The sequence below is a fragment of the Coregonus clupeaformis genome, unplaced genomic scaffold, assembly GCF_020615455.1.
Source record: "Coregonus clupeaformis isolate EN_2021a unplaced genomic scaffold, ASM2061545v1 scaf0836, whole genome shotgun sequence".
Classification (NCBI taxonomy): Eukaryota; Metazoa; Chordata; class Actinopteri; order Salmoniformes; family Salmonidae; genus Coregonus; species Coregonus clupeaformis.
In genome coordinates, this window is record NW_025534291.1 from 156,853 (window position 1) to 172,832 (window position 15,980).

Below are 15,980 nucleotides of genomic sequence, written 5' to 3' on the forward strand. Positions count from 1 at the left end.
TGAAACATGCTCTGTTTCTCCTGTGGTTGAGGTATTTTTTTTCCATAGTAAGCCATTGAACAGTAAATAAAGCTGCCACAAGATGGGGCTATTGATCTAGGTCAATTCTACTGTGTCAGAATAGAACATGAACCTTTGACTTGGCGTTTGGTCTCATCATCTGCAGTCTTCTCTGTGGGGTAGTTGAAGGATTTCAGAATGCCCGCTTTGATCCGCTGGGAATATCAAACACTAAATTGATCTCATATAAATGTCACTTAAGTAGATATAAAAATGTGCGACTACAAAATGTAGGTTTTATACAACAAAGGCTGATTCATATAACAGCTACCATGGGAAGCCAAGGAATTGAAACCACTACAAAAATGATAGTGTGTATGTAAATACACATTAGTAAACAAACACACACTTCTTCCAGAACATCTGAATGTACACTTGCATCTCGCTCTCTGTGTGTGTGTGTGTGTGTACTGTGCGCTGGTGTGCTGGTACTGCGTGTGTGTACAGCGGCCGTGTGTGTTTGTGTGTGTCACCCAGCCGTCTCTGACAGTCTCGGTGGCGGGGCCGTGGGCAGTGATTGAAGGTGACATGGTCAGTGAGTAGAGCTGTGAAGAGTAAAAACACCAATCAATAGATAATTGGCCGTGGTCTGTGTCTGTGGACCCGACTAGTCGCCCCCATTGTCCCCGGACCCACGCACTGGACTGGCTATTTAGGTCAAAAGCCTGGTTAATCCCAGCTCTGCAGCCCCCCTGCACCCCTCCTGTACCCCTCTCCCTAGTCAGTCAGACCCTGCTGAGCCCCACACTAATTAATCACCAGCAGGACCCCCCCGTCCGCCCCCCCCCTGAACCCCCCTACCCAAAGTAACAGCGTGTACTGTCCCACGCAAGACTGAGAGGGGCTCAGGGTAAAGGAAGGGGGGTGAGGAAGTAAAGGGTGGAGGGGTGGAAACTAAATCTAAATGAAGATGGGCCAAGAAGAACAGGCCATGCCCTGAGAGGGAGCATTACCTAACGTCTCAGCTAATTGGTGATAATTGACTGTGTGCGATTAGCATATTTAGACTTCTGATACTAAATGGCCAATCAACACAACCACTTGGGCCTCCTAGGTTGGTGGTGACAGGCTATGGGAGAAATGGCCAGTCACTCAGAGTGTGTGTGTGTGTGTGTGTGTTGTATTGCACGTTTGTTTGGGCTGATTCCGTGCAGTTGAGGACATTTGAGTTGGTGCAAGCTAAACACGATGAGTGTATCTACAATTCTGTTTAGAGTAAATAAAATGTGTAAGTGTCATAATTTTTTTTACTATGTGTACACAATATTTGTTAGGTCGTGTATGCTGTGCAGATCAATTTATGGCAGATGAGTGGCAGCCCTGATTAGAAGCACCTGCAGCTCATCGGCTGTTCTTTCTACCTACACACTGAAGGCGGCTGTAAAGCCAAAATGTCTGTATACGCTATCCCTGACGCAGTGAAAATAATGTACAAAATTGAATAATAGTAAGCTTTATGCGACATCTTTTCGAGTGCAAACCCATTACACCTTTTTTTCAGGTCAATTTATGTGACTTTATTGTAAATTCATCAGACAGTAGATGTAAAATGCATATAAGCGTGTGTGTGTGTGTGCGTGTGTTTACATTTGAGTGTATGTATGAATAGGGCCAGCTCCCCCCCTTCACCCCTCCCTCTCGGACTCCCTGATCGGAGCGGGGGAGGGGGTGACCCTCCAGCACAATGGGGCGACCCACAGCTGCGTGTTTCCCAGATCACACAATGACGCCCGCCGTGCCACTTGCAAGTCACCTAAGTGGCACAACTGTCAGTGTTCACAAGTGTAAAAAGAACCAGGGGGGAAGTCCCAGCCTGTACCCTTGTCCCCCTGTCCCAGGCCCCGGGCTGACCACTCCACACCCGCTACTCTCCTCTCTTTTTGGGGCTGGCTGAGCCACTGGTGGGGCCGAGGGGCCAACTGACTCAGCCCTGGGCCGGGCCCATAGTGGTGGTGGTGGGCTCCCCCTAATTCCTGAACGGGGGGGTGACGACAGTCTGCACTTGCCAGAAAACATGGCACCATAAGGTTAAAAGACAATGGCTGGCTGAGGCGCAAAGACCAAACCCTGCACACTGTCATCCACAAGCACAGGTGAATGTCTCCCATGGCTTTTAGCCTGCTCTCCATTGGCGATTGAAGTGTGCTTCTCAATTGCAATCGCAACAATGCCTGTTCTTTTGCGTACTCTTACTAGCTTGGACACCCCCCTACATGTAGCTTGGCTGCTGGGAGTCTGTCTGGTATCATATACACCGTTGACATAGAGAGTAACAGCTTTATGTCCTCATACTACACAAGACACAGGGTGCGTTTGAGAGCATACAGTGGCCTGCGAAAGTATTCACCCCCCTTGGCATTTTCCCTATTTTATTGCCTTACAACCTGGAATTATAATGGATTTTTGGGGGGTTTGTATCATTTGATTTACACAACATGCCTACCACTTTGAAGATGCAAAATATTTTTTGGGGTGAAACAAACAAGAAATAAGACAGAAAAACTGAAAAGTTGAGCGTGCATAACTATTCACCCCCACCCAATGTCAATACTTTGTAGAGCCACCTTTTGCAGCAATTACAGCTGCAAGTCTCTTGGGGTATGTCTCTATAGCTTGCCACATCCAGCCACTGGGATTTTTGCCCATTCTTCAAGGCAAAACTGCTCCAGCTCCTTCAAGTTGGATGGGTTCCGCTGGTGTACAGCAATCTTTAGGTCATACCACAGATTCTCAATTGGATTGAGGTCTGGGCTTTGACTAGGCCATTCCAAGACATTTAAATGTTTCCCCTTAAACCACTCAAGTGTTGCTTTAGCAGTATGCTTAGGGTCATTGTCCTGCTGGAAGGTGAACCTCCGTCCCAGTCTCAAATCTCTGGAAGACTGAAGCAGGTTTCCCTCAAGAATTTCCCTGTATTCATTCCTTCAATTCTGACCAGTGTCCCAGTCCCTGCCGATGAAAAACATCCCCACAGCATGATGCTGCCACCATCATGCTTCACTGTGGGGATGGTGTTCTCGGGGTGATGAAAGGTGTTGGGTTTGCGCCAGACATAGCGTTTTCCTTGATGGCCAAAAAGCTCAATTTTAGTCTCATCTGACCAGAGTACCTTCTTCCATATGTTTGGGGAGTCTCCCACATGCCTTTTGGCGAACACCAAACGTGTTTGCTTATTTTTTTCTTTAAGCAATGGCTTTTTTCTGGCCACTCTTCCGTAAAGCCCAGCTCTGTGGAGTCTACTGCTTAAAGTGGTCCTATGGACAGATACTCCAATCTCCACTGTGGAGCTTTGCAGCTCCTTCAGGGTTATCTTTGTTGCCTCTCTGATTAATGCCCTTCTTGCCTGGTCCATCAGTTTTGGTGAGCGACCCTCTCTTGGCAGGTTTGTCGTGGTGCCATATTGTTTCCATTTTTTAAATAATGGATTTAATGGTGCTCCGTGGGACGTTCAAAGTTTCAGATATTTTTTTATAACCCTACCCTGATCTGTACTTCTCTACAACTTTGTCCCTGACCTGTTTGGAGAGCTCCTTGGTCTTCATGGTGCCGTTTGCTTGGTGGTGCCCCTTGCTTAGTGGTGTTGCAGACTCTGGGGCCTTTCAGAACAGGTGTATATATACGGAGATCATGTGACAGATCATGCGACACTTAGATTGCACACAGGTGGACTTTATTTAACTAATTATGTGACTTCTGAAGGTAATTGGTTGCACCAGATCTTATTTAGGGGCTTCATAGCAAAGGGGGTGAATACATGTGCACACACCACTTTTCCGTAATTTATTTTTTAGAATAAGTTATTTTTTTCATTTAACTTCACCAATTTTGACTATTTTGTGTATATCCATTACATGAATTCCAAATAAAAATCAATTTAAATTACAGGTTGTAATGCAATAAAATAGGAAAAACGCCAAGGGGGATTAATACTTTTGCAAGGCACTGTACATTCTGCTCAGTCACCTAACTGATCACCAAAAAAATTAAAATAAAAATAAAATAAAAAGGCATCCTAAATAACTACTCATTACAATTTGTAGATCGGTCGGTCTGCTCAGTCAGTGTGGATCTCAAACACGGCCACTGGCACAGAGAGGGAGCCATGGTACTAGGCTGAGTGGAAGAAGGATGTGGCGTTTGTAATGTGGGTCTATAGTCTCACCTTGGTCTCCTCTACTCTCATGGAGTCCAGTAGGTAATGGAGCAGTTCCTGGCTGTCCTGCTGCTGGTAGCCCTTAAAGCGTGGAGCCCTGGTGAGACAGAGAGAACACAGCTTAGTCAGAACACATATAATCACACAGAACCCTTGTCAAATGTGTACACATACGCACACTTGTGTAAAAAACATTTCCCTAAAGGACAGCGTAATTCCGCATTCCTTACGTATTTTATTGTTTTTTTTTTTTTTACAGATATTGACAGATCTTGAGAGAGGGAGACAGTTGAGAGGGATGTAAGTTAGAGGTGGACAGGGGATCGAACCGTCTCCAGGGTCAGTACATGTGGTCTGAAGCTGGCAACTCTACCGCTAAGCTAGACCTGTCACATGTATGTTGCTGATAACGGATAATATTTTACAAAATCAGTAAATCTATGACAGGCAAACACAAATCATTGGTACACAAACACCCACCCTCCCACACACTCAGACAAGCATGCACAAAGCAATCAACCACATGCATAAAGCAATCAGCTGTATCAATAGTGCATACAGAGACATCAATGAGAGTGGAGAATGACCATTATCTTTTCTCAAGGACTTTTCGTTGGTTCATCCGTTCAATTTCCTCTCCTCTCTGCAGCTTTCTGGCGCTTAAAGGCAGCCATTGTTTCATTCCCACAGCTTTCATTAAACCAGTTAGGGTCACACACACAAATATACAGTGAGGGAAAAAAGTATTTGATCCCCTGCTGATTTTGTATGTTAGCCCACTGACAAAGAAATGATCAGTCTATAATTTTAAGGCTAGGTTTATTTGAACAGTGAGAGACAGAATAACAACAACAAAATCCAGAAAAACGCATGTCAAAAATGTTATAAATTGATTTGCATTTTAATGAGGGAAATAAGTATTTGACCCCCTCTCAATCAGAAAGATTTCTGGCTCCCAGGTGTCTTTTATACAGGTAACAAGCTGAGATTAGGAGCACTCCCTTTTAGAGTGTGCTCCTAATCTCAGCTTGTTACCTGTATAAAAGACACCTGTCCACAGAAGCAATCAATCAATCAGATTCCAAACTCTCCACCATGGCAAAGACCAAAGAGCTCTCCAAGGATGTCAGGGACAAGATTGTAGACCTACACAAGGCTGGAATGGGCTACAAGACCATCACCAAGCAGCTTGGTGAGAAGGTGACGACAGTTTGCGATTATTCGCAAATGGAAGAAACACAAAAGAACTGTCAATCTCCCTTGGCCTGGGGCTCCATGCAAGATCTCACCTCGTGGAGTTGCAATGATCATGAGAACGGTGAGGAATCAGCCCAGAACTACACGGGAGGATCTTGTCAATGATCTCAAGGCAGCTGAGACCATAGTCACCAAGAAAACAATTGGTAACACACTACGCCGTGAAGGACTGAAATCCTGCAGCGCCCGCAAGGTCCCCCTGCTCAAGAAAGCACATATACAGGCCCGTCTGAAGTTTGCCAATGAACATCTGAATGATTCAGTGAAAGTGTTGTGGTCAGATGAGACCAAAATTGAGCTCTTTGGCATCAACTCAACTCGCCGTGTTTGGAGGAGGAGGAATGCTGCCTATGACCCCAAGAACACCATCCCCTCCGTCAAACATGGAGGTGGAAACATTATGCTTTGGGGGTGTTTTTCTGCTAAGGGGACAGGACAACTTCAACGCATCAAAGGGACGATGGACGGGGCCATGTACCGTCAAATCTTGGGTGAGAACCTCCTTCCCTCAGCCAGGGCATTGAAAATTGGTCGTGGATGGGTATTCCAGCATGACAATGACCCAAAACACACGGCCAAGGCAACAAATGAGTGGCTCAAGAAGAAGCACATTAAGGTCCTGGAGTGGCCTAGCCAGTCTCCAGACCTTAATCTCATAGAAAGTCTGTGGAGGGAGCTGAAGGTTCGAGTTGCCAAACATCAGGCTCAAAACCTTAATGACTTGGAGAAGATCTGCAAAGAGGAGTGGGATAAAATCCCTCCTGAGATGTGTGCAAACCTGGTGGCCAACTACAAGAAACGTCTGACCTCTGTGATTGCCAACAAGGGTTTTGCCACCAAGTACTAAGTCATGTTTTGCAGAGGGGTCAAATACTTATTACCCTCATTAAAATGCAAATCAATTTATAACATTTTCGACATTCGTTTTTCTGGATATTTTTGTTGTTATTCTGTCTCTCACTGTTCAAATAAACCTACCATTAAAATTATAGACTGATCATGTCTTTGTCAGTGGGCAAACTTACAAAATCAGCAGGGGATCAAATACTTTTTTCCCTCACTGTACATGCATACCCAGACAATGACCTCTTTCTGCCTTCATGTGTTAAGCAAGATTCCAAGTAAAGAAGATTACTGACTTTGTTAAAGGTGTCTCCTATAACAAAGACATACATTCATTAATTCATAAAATTTGATGGTTTACGTGAGAATTTCTTTCTTTACGTGGCTAATTGTAAAAAAATGTTTTGGGACATTGCAGGTGAAAATGGCTGTTAGCGATGGAGCTCTATGGTATTTCTGGGCTTACATTTACATTTACGTCATTTAGCAGACGCTCTTATCCAGAGCGACTTACAGTTAGTGCATACATTATTATTTTTTTCATACTGGCCCCCCGTGGGAAACGAACCCACAACCCTGGCGTTGCAAACGCCATGCTCTATCAACTGAGCTACCTCCCTGCCTGCCATTCCCTCCCCTACCCTGGACGACGCTGGGCCAACTGTGCGCCGCCCTTTACCAACAGACTACTGTGTAAGCCAATTCAGAATTTCTTTAATAGAAAGCACTTTACTGTCTAGAGTAGTACATGTAGCTAAGGGAGAAAATGTATGGCGATGGTGCCAATGGACATCCTGCGTGTTCACGCACCAGCGCTCGTAGAGGGGGCTCTCCTTGAGCCTGTCCCTGGTCACAGCAGGACAGATGTTAGGGCCAGATGTTAGGGCCAGATGGGCAGCCAGGGCCAGAGCCACCACCACAACCTGTTGGGCAGCGCCAGCCACACAGCCATAGAACAGGTTGGCCTGACAGGCTGGCAGGACAACATGCAGCGGACCTGAGAGGACCACAGACCACTGCTAAGCCAATGCTATCTGAGTGCACAGGGTCAGAGAGGAGGGCAAGTACATTCGTTGCCTCTTTGATACCAGTCTAGCATCTCACCATCTAGTGTTCACCAGTCTTGATAACTGGAATACTGGTACTACATGTATTTTATAAACACACCTGAGCAGCTCTCCACAGAGAAATGTGTCCTCCTAAAAGGCATTGTAGGGGCTTCATTGTCCCAGGTATAGCATCCTGATCCGATGTCATATCCTCTCTACATCCAGGTCAATGACCCGTCCAGATTGGCCTGCAATGCAAATGAAACCAAACGATTTACCCTTTGAACTGGTGAACCATTCTTCTTGGCAAGTTCCCAGACCCAATCAGAACAGAGGTATTCATCCTCTAACTGGTAGCAGAGTGGATGGGCCTACAGTCTGGATCATCTCCATGTGCTGATGGATGTTGACGTCTAGCCCCAGAATGAGTGACTGGAGCTGGGGGAGAGACGAATGGCCACCTGCCCCCATCACAGGTCATGAGCAGGAGGTCTAGAGGACCAACTCAGCCCCCCTCCTCTACCTCTGTCCCTTTGCCCTCGGGGGCGGAGGGGGGGATCACATATGTCCCTCATTTCATCCCCTTTAAAGATGCCAAATCATATAATGGAATATCTTCCTTCAAATGTGTACAAAATGAGTGTTGGGTTTTAAAGCATGTTTTTTTTAAATCATATGACCAACTTGTCTTAATACTTGAGCTGTTAGCTTGCCACCTCTTTTGTATCCTGTGTAAAGGAAGTGTAAAAAAGAAATTGAACTGAAGTGGGAATTACAATGGGGATTATAGTAGGAATTCGGCTTTTTATCAAGCATGCACGCCAAACACACTCATCCCCAACACTGCTCATCTAACAGCTCGAACACAAAGCGGGTCGGACTGGTACAGTATCTGGTTGGCACATAGTGATAATTGGGATTAAAAGACAGACAGAGAGGCACGCAGCAGTCTTGGGGTATTTTTTCCGGGAGTGGAGCACGGAGCAGCGACGGGTGAGAGGCAGACGAGCAGCTCCAATGGGATCAGTGGGAACGGGGCTGTCTGGAAGCTCATCCCAGTGGAAGAGAGGCAGAAGGGCCCTGTGGCGCTGCTCCCAATCTGGCCCTGACCAATGCAGACAGCTGCGGTGCTCACACAATTAACAGCGGATGAGTTAGTACCAGACGCAAGGCAACCCCGGCATGCTGCACCACCTCGACAGGCAGAGGGGCGCACACACACACTCACAAACACTTTCAATACAAAATAGAAATCATATACATTGAGTCACTTTCACATTGACAGACATATTTACATGATAAAAGCCACTTATCTATCCAGCATAAGCATGTAAAAACACTCTTATAACATAAGAATCAACACTTATTTGACTTACAGAACACCCGGCCTCGTATGTAATCACATTCACAGTGCCACAAGCAATCATTTATGAAAGTCATTCCTTTAAAATAAGTGTAGGCCCATTTCTTATCAAGGTGTCGCTCTTCTGCCATTCTCACATTGTTGAATACAGCTTTTTGTCCACCGCTCTACGTCTCATTCACATATAGATTATTCCTCACAAGGACAGACAAAAGCGTGATATGTAACATCAGAAATCGAATGAATGCCTTGTATAGGCAGCTGCAGCTCTGTGGACATTATTTATCAGGCATTGTGAGACCAGCTGAATGTGACCTTCCTTGCGAGAATGACTGTTCTTCAATTCTTCAGCGGCAGGAGATCTTCCATGCATGTACAGACCTGTGTGGCCATGTGCCTTTGTGTGGCTGCCTGCTATAGATTTGGCTCATTGTTGTACCCTGCTATTTTCCTACTGCGTTGGATGTACACACAGGTTGGTAGAAATAGCCTAGAAGTCATGAAAGAAGGTCAGTCATTGTGTATGTGTGTGTGTGTGTTTGCAGAGTGCATTTGTGCAAGTGTGTGTGTTTTCGTATTTTGTGTGTGTTATTTTATAACTGAATGCTAGCGTAAGGAAAATGGGGGGGGTAGAAGATTGTTCCTGTGTAAGCATACAGAAGATTCTCTAGATGAAGCTTTAATGAATGCCCAAAGTCATATGACAATTTGTATGATTTGAGAATAAACATTTCTTTTGGTAGAGCTTTTTCCTCTCGTGCACCATAGACACATCCCCCACCACAGCAGCATAGGCCTAGTGGCGGGTCTGGGTACAAGCTGAGTCTCTCACTGGCACCAGAAACAGTGTGTGGTGTTGACCCTCCAAACCACTGGGCCTGGCGCTGGTCCGAGCCTGACCCGTCCAGCTGGCACAGGGGGCCTGGCGTTGGGTATAGAGGGGCAGCCAGATGGGCAGGCCAGGCTGGGACTGACTCAGCTGGTCAAGGGTGAACACAACACACTAGGCTCAATCTGCCTCTAATACCAAAGAAACACACACACACCGTGGAGTCCTGCCCAAGTAGCCCCTTTAACCAGCCTGTGTGTTGTTAAGCACTAGGGTGCACGTTCCCAGGTCAGGGCCGGCAACACACCACTGAGCTAGGAGAGCTCAGGAAATAAAGACATGCACACAGCCTAGTGTGTATATATATGGCTTTAGCCATTCCGAAGGTCAACACGCTGCAGGAGAAATATCATAAACAGCATCAGGAGAATGTCCCTGTATAGAGGAGTGACTCTTGACCTGGCAGTTACAGACAGAATGAGGAGAGAGATGTAGAGTTTGTTTGTGAAGGATGGGAGTGCGATGGCAAATCATACGTGTGGGTAGTCTCCTGAGTGGCGCAGTGGTCTAAGGCACTGCATCGCAGTGCTAACTGTGCCACTAGAGATCCTGGTTCGAATCCAGGCTCTGTCGCAGCCGGCCGCGACCGGGAGACTCATGGGCGGCGCACAATTGGCCCAGCGTCGTCCAGGGTAGGGGAGGGAATGGCCGGCAGGGATGTAGCTCAGTTGATAGAGCATGGCGTTTGCAACGCCAGGGTTGTGGGTTCGATTCCCACGGGGGGCCAGTATAAAAATAAAATAAAAAAATATGTATTCACTAACTGTAAGTCGCTCTGGATAAGAGCGTCTGCTAAATGACTAAAATGTAAATGTAATGGTAGAAACATGGGATGAGGTGCGTTGCATTTGCATTTGTATGTTTTCGAGTGAATGTGTGCATGGAAGAAGGGTTTGAATTAAGGAATGCGTGTGCATGACGTGCATGTGAGCGTGAGGAAGGGCATGAAATGAGGTCTACCGGGTGAATGTGTGTTGGTGTACGTGTGTGTGTGTGCATGCATGCTGTGTCTATGTGTACGCCCGGCTGAGTGCATGTGCGCTACGGGGTGAGGTGGTACCAGGTGAGGGGTGGCATTGCTCTCACACACACACACACACACACACACACACACACACACACCTGGGCAGATGGAAGGCTTGGTACCTGGACACAGCAGAGGCACCCAGCCGGCTGACAGGCTCCGCGCTCCAGCCATCCGAACGTTCCCCATCCCACCCAGACACAGCCAACTGTACAGAGCCCGGTCCTACCTAACCCAACAGGCCCCACACACTACAGCCAGCCTGGGCTAAACCAGCCGTTCACCATGTTCCAACAACAAGAGCCAACCAACCATTCACCACACGTTCAAAGAGAGACCTAACCAACCGTTCAGCATGTTCAAAGAGCCCCGTGTTCATAAGCGTTCACCATGAAACTGGGAGGGCTGGCCGGGCCAGCCAAGCAGCTGGTTTACCACGCTCAGGTTCAAACACTAACACAGGTGGTGTTAAAGAGAACATGCTGTTTTGATTGCAGCTGGAAGCAGAGTGCATCAGAGCCATTTTGTGCAGTGAGGTCTACTGTGTGTTCTGTGTGGAGTGGGTACTGGTGTTAATGGGTTTAGTGTTGACCAGCGTTGGGGAGCAGGGTGGACTGAAAACTGGATGGACCAGGTGCTGGTAGAGTCCAGCAGGTTGAGAAAACCTCTTCTCTGAAGTGGTCGCCATGGCAGCTTGACAACAGGGCAGGTAAAAGCTGTGGACCCTGCCTGTACTGCGTGGTTGACTGTTGCTACGGCGATGGAGAAGCGCCAGACCAGTTGGGGCACGGTGACCTCTAACCTTGGGAGTGGGGCAGCTTGTCTGCACATGAGGCTGTGTGGCTAACATTGATGCACCGTCGACGCCGCATCCATCCAATGTTTCTACAATGTTGCGCTGTGGTGATTTCATCACTCGAGTAAGGAAGAATTGATGGGAACAAAAACGATTGATATCGCTTGATGATCAAGTTTGTTATTAGTACATGATGAAAGAGAATATAGTTATGAAAGCTTAGCCAACCTTTTCCAGGTCTGTAGTGCCTCCTCTGGCACCCTACAGGGCAGCCCACATATGTTATTTTCATTACCATCTTTTAGTATGGACCAGCTCAGGAAGTAGGTCAAGTCCACACCCATGGCTATACAATAGCCTATACCGGGTTCCGGCACAATCAACACCAATGCTGTGAGATGGCCAATACATCAAATAAAGACAAATGCAGAACAATGTAGATTCTTACTTCTGGCAGAGCTGGTTAAAAAGGATCTTGGGGTTGACAGGGCCCTTCCCAGACTCCTTCATGCTGTGTAGGAAGAGGAACATGGACGAGGTCAGGGGCTCAGGGCTGGGCAGGGTCACCGTCAACGCCCCCTGAAGGACAACCACAGGAAAGGAGAGAGCGAACATATGAGTGTTAGATAAGGCATGTATTTCATACAGAGTGTTGCACTACCATGGAGAAGCTGAATGGGCTTGACTGCATTTTACAGATGACTGGAGACATTGGGGGAGGGCTACAACATGACTCAAGGGTTATTTACGATAGCCTGTTATGCTAATAATAAAAAGAACCACCCATATAGACAGTACTAAGTGGCTTCCTGTGTCATGTACAGTATAAGACTATAGTGGTGGACTGGACAGGATTAAAGGGGACTGGACTCTACCAAGTGGATGAGGGAGAGGTTTTTGATGGTGGAACGTACCACGTTTGACTCGGCAGGGGGGCAGATCTTCAGCTTGTGTCCCTTCTCCTTCACATCCTGTATCAGGTCGTTCAGCATGTGAGTCTGGGACAGATTCTGATGGACAGAAATCAGCCATTATTAACGCATTCACATGAATCTAGTCATCATCGTTTTCATCTGCATGGACAGGACAGAATCTTTTCTTATCAGTTAGAAGAATCATGAATGAACATCTTCCTGCACTTCTTCCTTTTTATTCATCATCCCTTCACAAAAAATAATAAAAACAGAAAAATATTACAAATGCAAAAAAAAAAGATTGGTAAAACTGGTCTACAATTGAAAAATCTCTATTCATTCTGAGAAACTGGCAGGTGTTAGCCTAAATATCATTATGCTAAAAAAGCCCTTTCCAAAGAAACGATGAGCTGTGACTGAAACACAGAAAGGAGCCACCATTGTCCCATCATATTACTGCAGCATCTCGTTCTTCCCTTTCAAACGACAGTTGTTTTGTCACATCCTGGCAATGAAGACAGTTGCTATGGAAAAGACACAATGGCTTCAGCAGTGTGAGCTGTTTCTCAGACAATTATGTTGTTTCACCAGCAAAATTGCAATTTTGAAGGAGACAATGAGAATAGAAAGAGAGAGAGAGAAAAAAACATGTCAAGAAAGAATGTTCGGTCTGGTTTCAATCACGAGAGCGCTCCAGAAGGTGATTAACAAAATGGCGGAAAACGGGAAGGTAATGTACATTTCAAATCCCCAAGAGCAGACAGCCAACACACAATGCACCTTAGAGAATGTGCTCCATACCAGTCCTATTCTCGTGTGGAGAGATGAGTCACACATATGCATATAAAATACCCTTGTACTATATATGCATAACTTGTCCTTGCCTATACAGCTGTATTGTAAAGACATTTTTAAAAAAAACTTATCATGGACGATGGCATTATGACAGAACCTGTTTATACAAGCCTTTCATGTGTTGCTGATGGCTGGTATGGTATTTTACTGTAGGGAGGAGTAGCACTTGACATGCCACTTTGACCAGCCACCATGTTTACAGTACACTGTTCCCTAGACCAGGGGTTCCCAAACCTTTTTACTCAGGCCCCCCTTCCAGCATTGGGGTACATCCCACGCCCCCCCTGCGTGTGCGCAACGTCTATTTCTATGGTCACAAGCACTATTCATGACACAAACTGTTCACACCACTCTTGTTGGGGGAGAGAACATTTTGCAGTTTTAAAGCTCATTTTCTTGCAATTCTACACATTTTGTCATGTCTAATGTTTATTCATGTGATATTTGAGTGACTCAAACATTACAACAACATCTATGGGCTAACAAACCTAGCTAAAACATGTTAGCTGACACGGGCTAGTTGATCTGGACATTTCTGACAAGTTATAAATAGTTCTCTAAGGTATGCAATGACTGACATGACGAGGAAAACTGATAATGCACTACTTAATTTCGAAAGTGCACCTTGTGCATTCTACTATTACAACTTTCAAGAGTAAGTTGAAAGCCGGACCTGCCGACCCCTCCCGCCCCCCCACAGTTTGGGTACCACTGCCCTAGACAGTTGTCACATGGAAATCTTGCAATTGGGTTTAAAGCCTACTCTACCATTTTAGATAAGGACACTTCTGTTGCCCTCTACAAACGGGCTGCTTTAAGAAGCACACCTGATCAAGACTGACCATTGTGGCTTTCATATAGCCAGGAGACGGGAAAACACACCACAGGGTTAGCTAGTTGCTGGCTGATGGAGCAAAACACTTTGAAAAGAAAAGCAGCACACTGTAGCTCCGATGCTACGCTGCCTTCATCAGGGCTTCTGTAATGCTGGCATTAATAAAGACACACAATGCTATGACATTAACAAAAATGTGTTTTGGAGACGATACCCCATGAGCACACCTTTATTACATCAGTGGTAAAAGACTCTCTTCGACATGACCTTATCCCTATGGTTGCATTTCATAAGCAGCCTCACCAGTGACATGATGTTTACGGTACACAAACCAATCTCATAATGACTGTACCTGCATAACTGCATTAAAGAAGCAGGTGTTTCCTAGGTTGCTGATGCCTTTGACCGGGACCAGTGTGCTGTTGTTGACCAGACTCTTCCCTCTGGGCTGGTCTGCATAGTCGCTGGGCTCCTCTCTAAGCTTCATCATTTTCGATGTTGTTCCTGCAAGACACAAAAAGGAAAAGTTGTTTAACTCCTATATTCTGGATACAAGGTTTCTTCAACTCTAGACGAGATTTGGGCGCGAGTACTCGATTCAAGGTTTGTATTCGATTACTAATGAGTACTTGACATTTTCAAATGCAATTATTAGCATGTGAAATGTACAGTGGATTCAGAAATTATTCAGACCCCTTGACTTTTTCCACATTTTATTACATTTACATTTTAGTCATTTAGCAGATGCTCTTATCCAGTGCGACTTACAGTTAGTGAGTGCATACATTTTCATACTGGTCCCCCATGGGAATCGAACCCACAACCCTGGCGTTGCAAGCGCCATGCTCTACCAACTGAGCTACACGGGACTGTTACGTTACAGCCTTATTCAAAAATGGATTCAATAGTTTTTTCCCCTCATCAATCTACACATAATGACAAAGCAAAAACTGTTTTTTAGAATTGTTAGCAAATATCACATTTACATAAGTATTCAGACCCTTTACTCAGTACTTTGTTGAAGCACCTTTGGCAGCGATTACAGCCTAGAGTCTTCTTGGGTATGACTCTACAAGCGTGGCACACCTGTATTTGGGGAGTTTCTCCCATTCTCCTCTGCAGATCCTCTCTAGCTCTGTCAGGTTGGATGGGGAGCGTCGCTGCACAGCTATTTTCAAGTCTCTCCAGAGATGTTCGATCTGGTTAAAGTCCGGGCTTTGGCTGGGCCACTCAAGAACATTCAGAGACTTGTCCCGAAGCGTTGTCTTGGCTTTGTGCTTAGGGTCATTGTCCTTTTGGAAGGTGAACCTTCGCCCCAGTCTGAGGTCCTGAGCGCTCTGGAGCAGGTTTTCATCAAGGATCTCTCTGTACTTTGCTCCGTTAATCTTTTCCTCGATCCTGACTAGTCTCCAAGTCCCTGCCTCTGAAAAACATCCCCACAGCATGATGCTGCCACCACCATGCTTCACCGTAGGGATGGTGCCAGGTTTCCTACAGACGTGACGCTTGGCATTCAGGCCAAATAGTTCAATCTTGGTTTCATCAGACCAGAAAATCTTGTTTCTCATGGTCAGGGTCTTTTAGGTGCCTTTTGGCAAACTCCAAGCGGGCTGTCATGTGCCTTTTAAAGAGGAGTGGCTTCCATCTTGCCACTCTACCATAAAGGCCTGACTGGAGTGCTGCAGAGACAGTTGTCCTTCTGGAAGGTTCTCCCATCTCCACAGAGGAACTCTGGAGCTCTGTCAGAGTGACCATCGGGATTCTTGGTCACCTCCCTGACCAAGGCCCTTCTCCCCCGATTGCTCAGTTTGGCAGGGCGGCCAGCCCTAGGAAGAGTCTTGGTGGTTCCAAACTTCTTCCATTTAAGAATGATGGAGGCCACTGTGTTTTTGGGAACCTTCAATGCTGCAGAAATGTTTTGGTACCCTTCTCCAGATCTGTG

General features: G+C 46.1%; 1 protein-coding gene across 2 annotated transcripts in view; it reads right to left on the reverse strand.

The window, feature by feature from the left end:
- LOC121555942 (ubiquitin carboxyl-terminal hydrolase 45-like) overlaps positions 1-15,980 on the reverse strand; it is a 40,861-nt gene that overhangs the window by 5,093 nt on the left and 19,788 nt on the right. The window contains exons 6-11 of one of the 2 annotated variants that reach the window (XM_045216876.1): positions 14,391-14,542; positions 12,349-12,444; positions 11,883-12,013; positions 4,223-4,310; positions 534-605; positions 134-215 (exon numbers count right to left, since the gene is read on the reverse strand). In XM_045216876.1, the coding sequence (XP_045072811.1) occupies positions 134-215; positions 534-605; positions 4,223-4,310; positions 11,883-12,013; positions 12,349-12,444; positions 14,391-14,542 (621 nt within the window). The remainder of the gene's footprint in view (positions 1-133; positions 216-533; positions 606-4,222; positions 4,311-11,882; positions 12,014-12,348; positions 12,445-14,390; positions 14,543-15,980) is intronic. The other variant, XM_045216877.1, reaches the window with a different exon arrangement.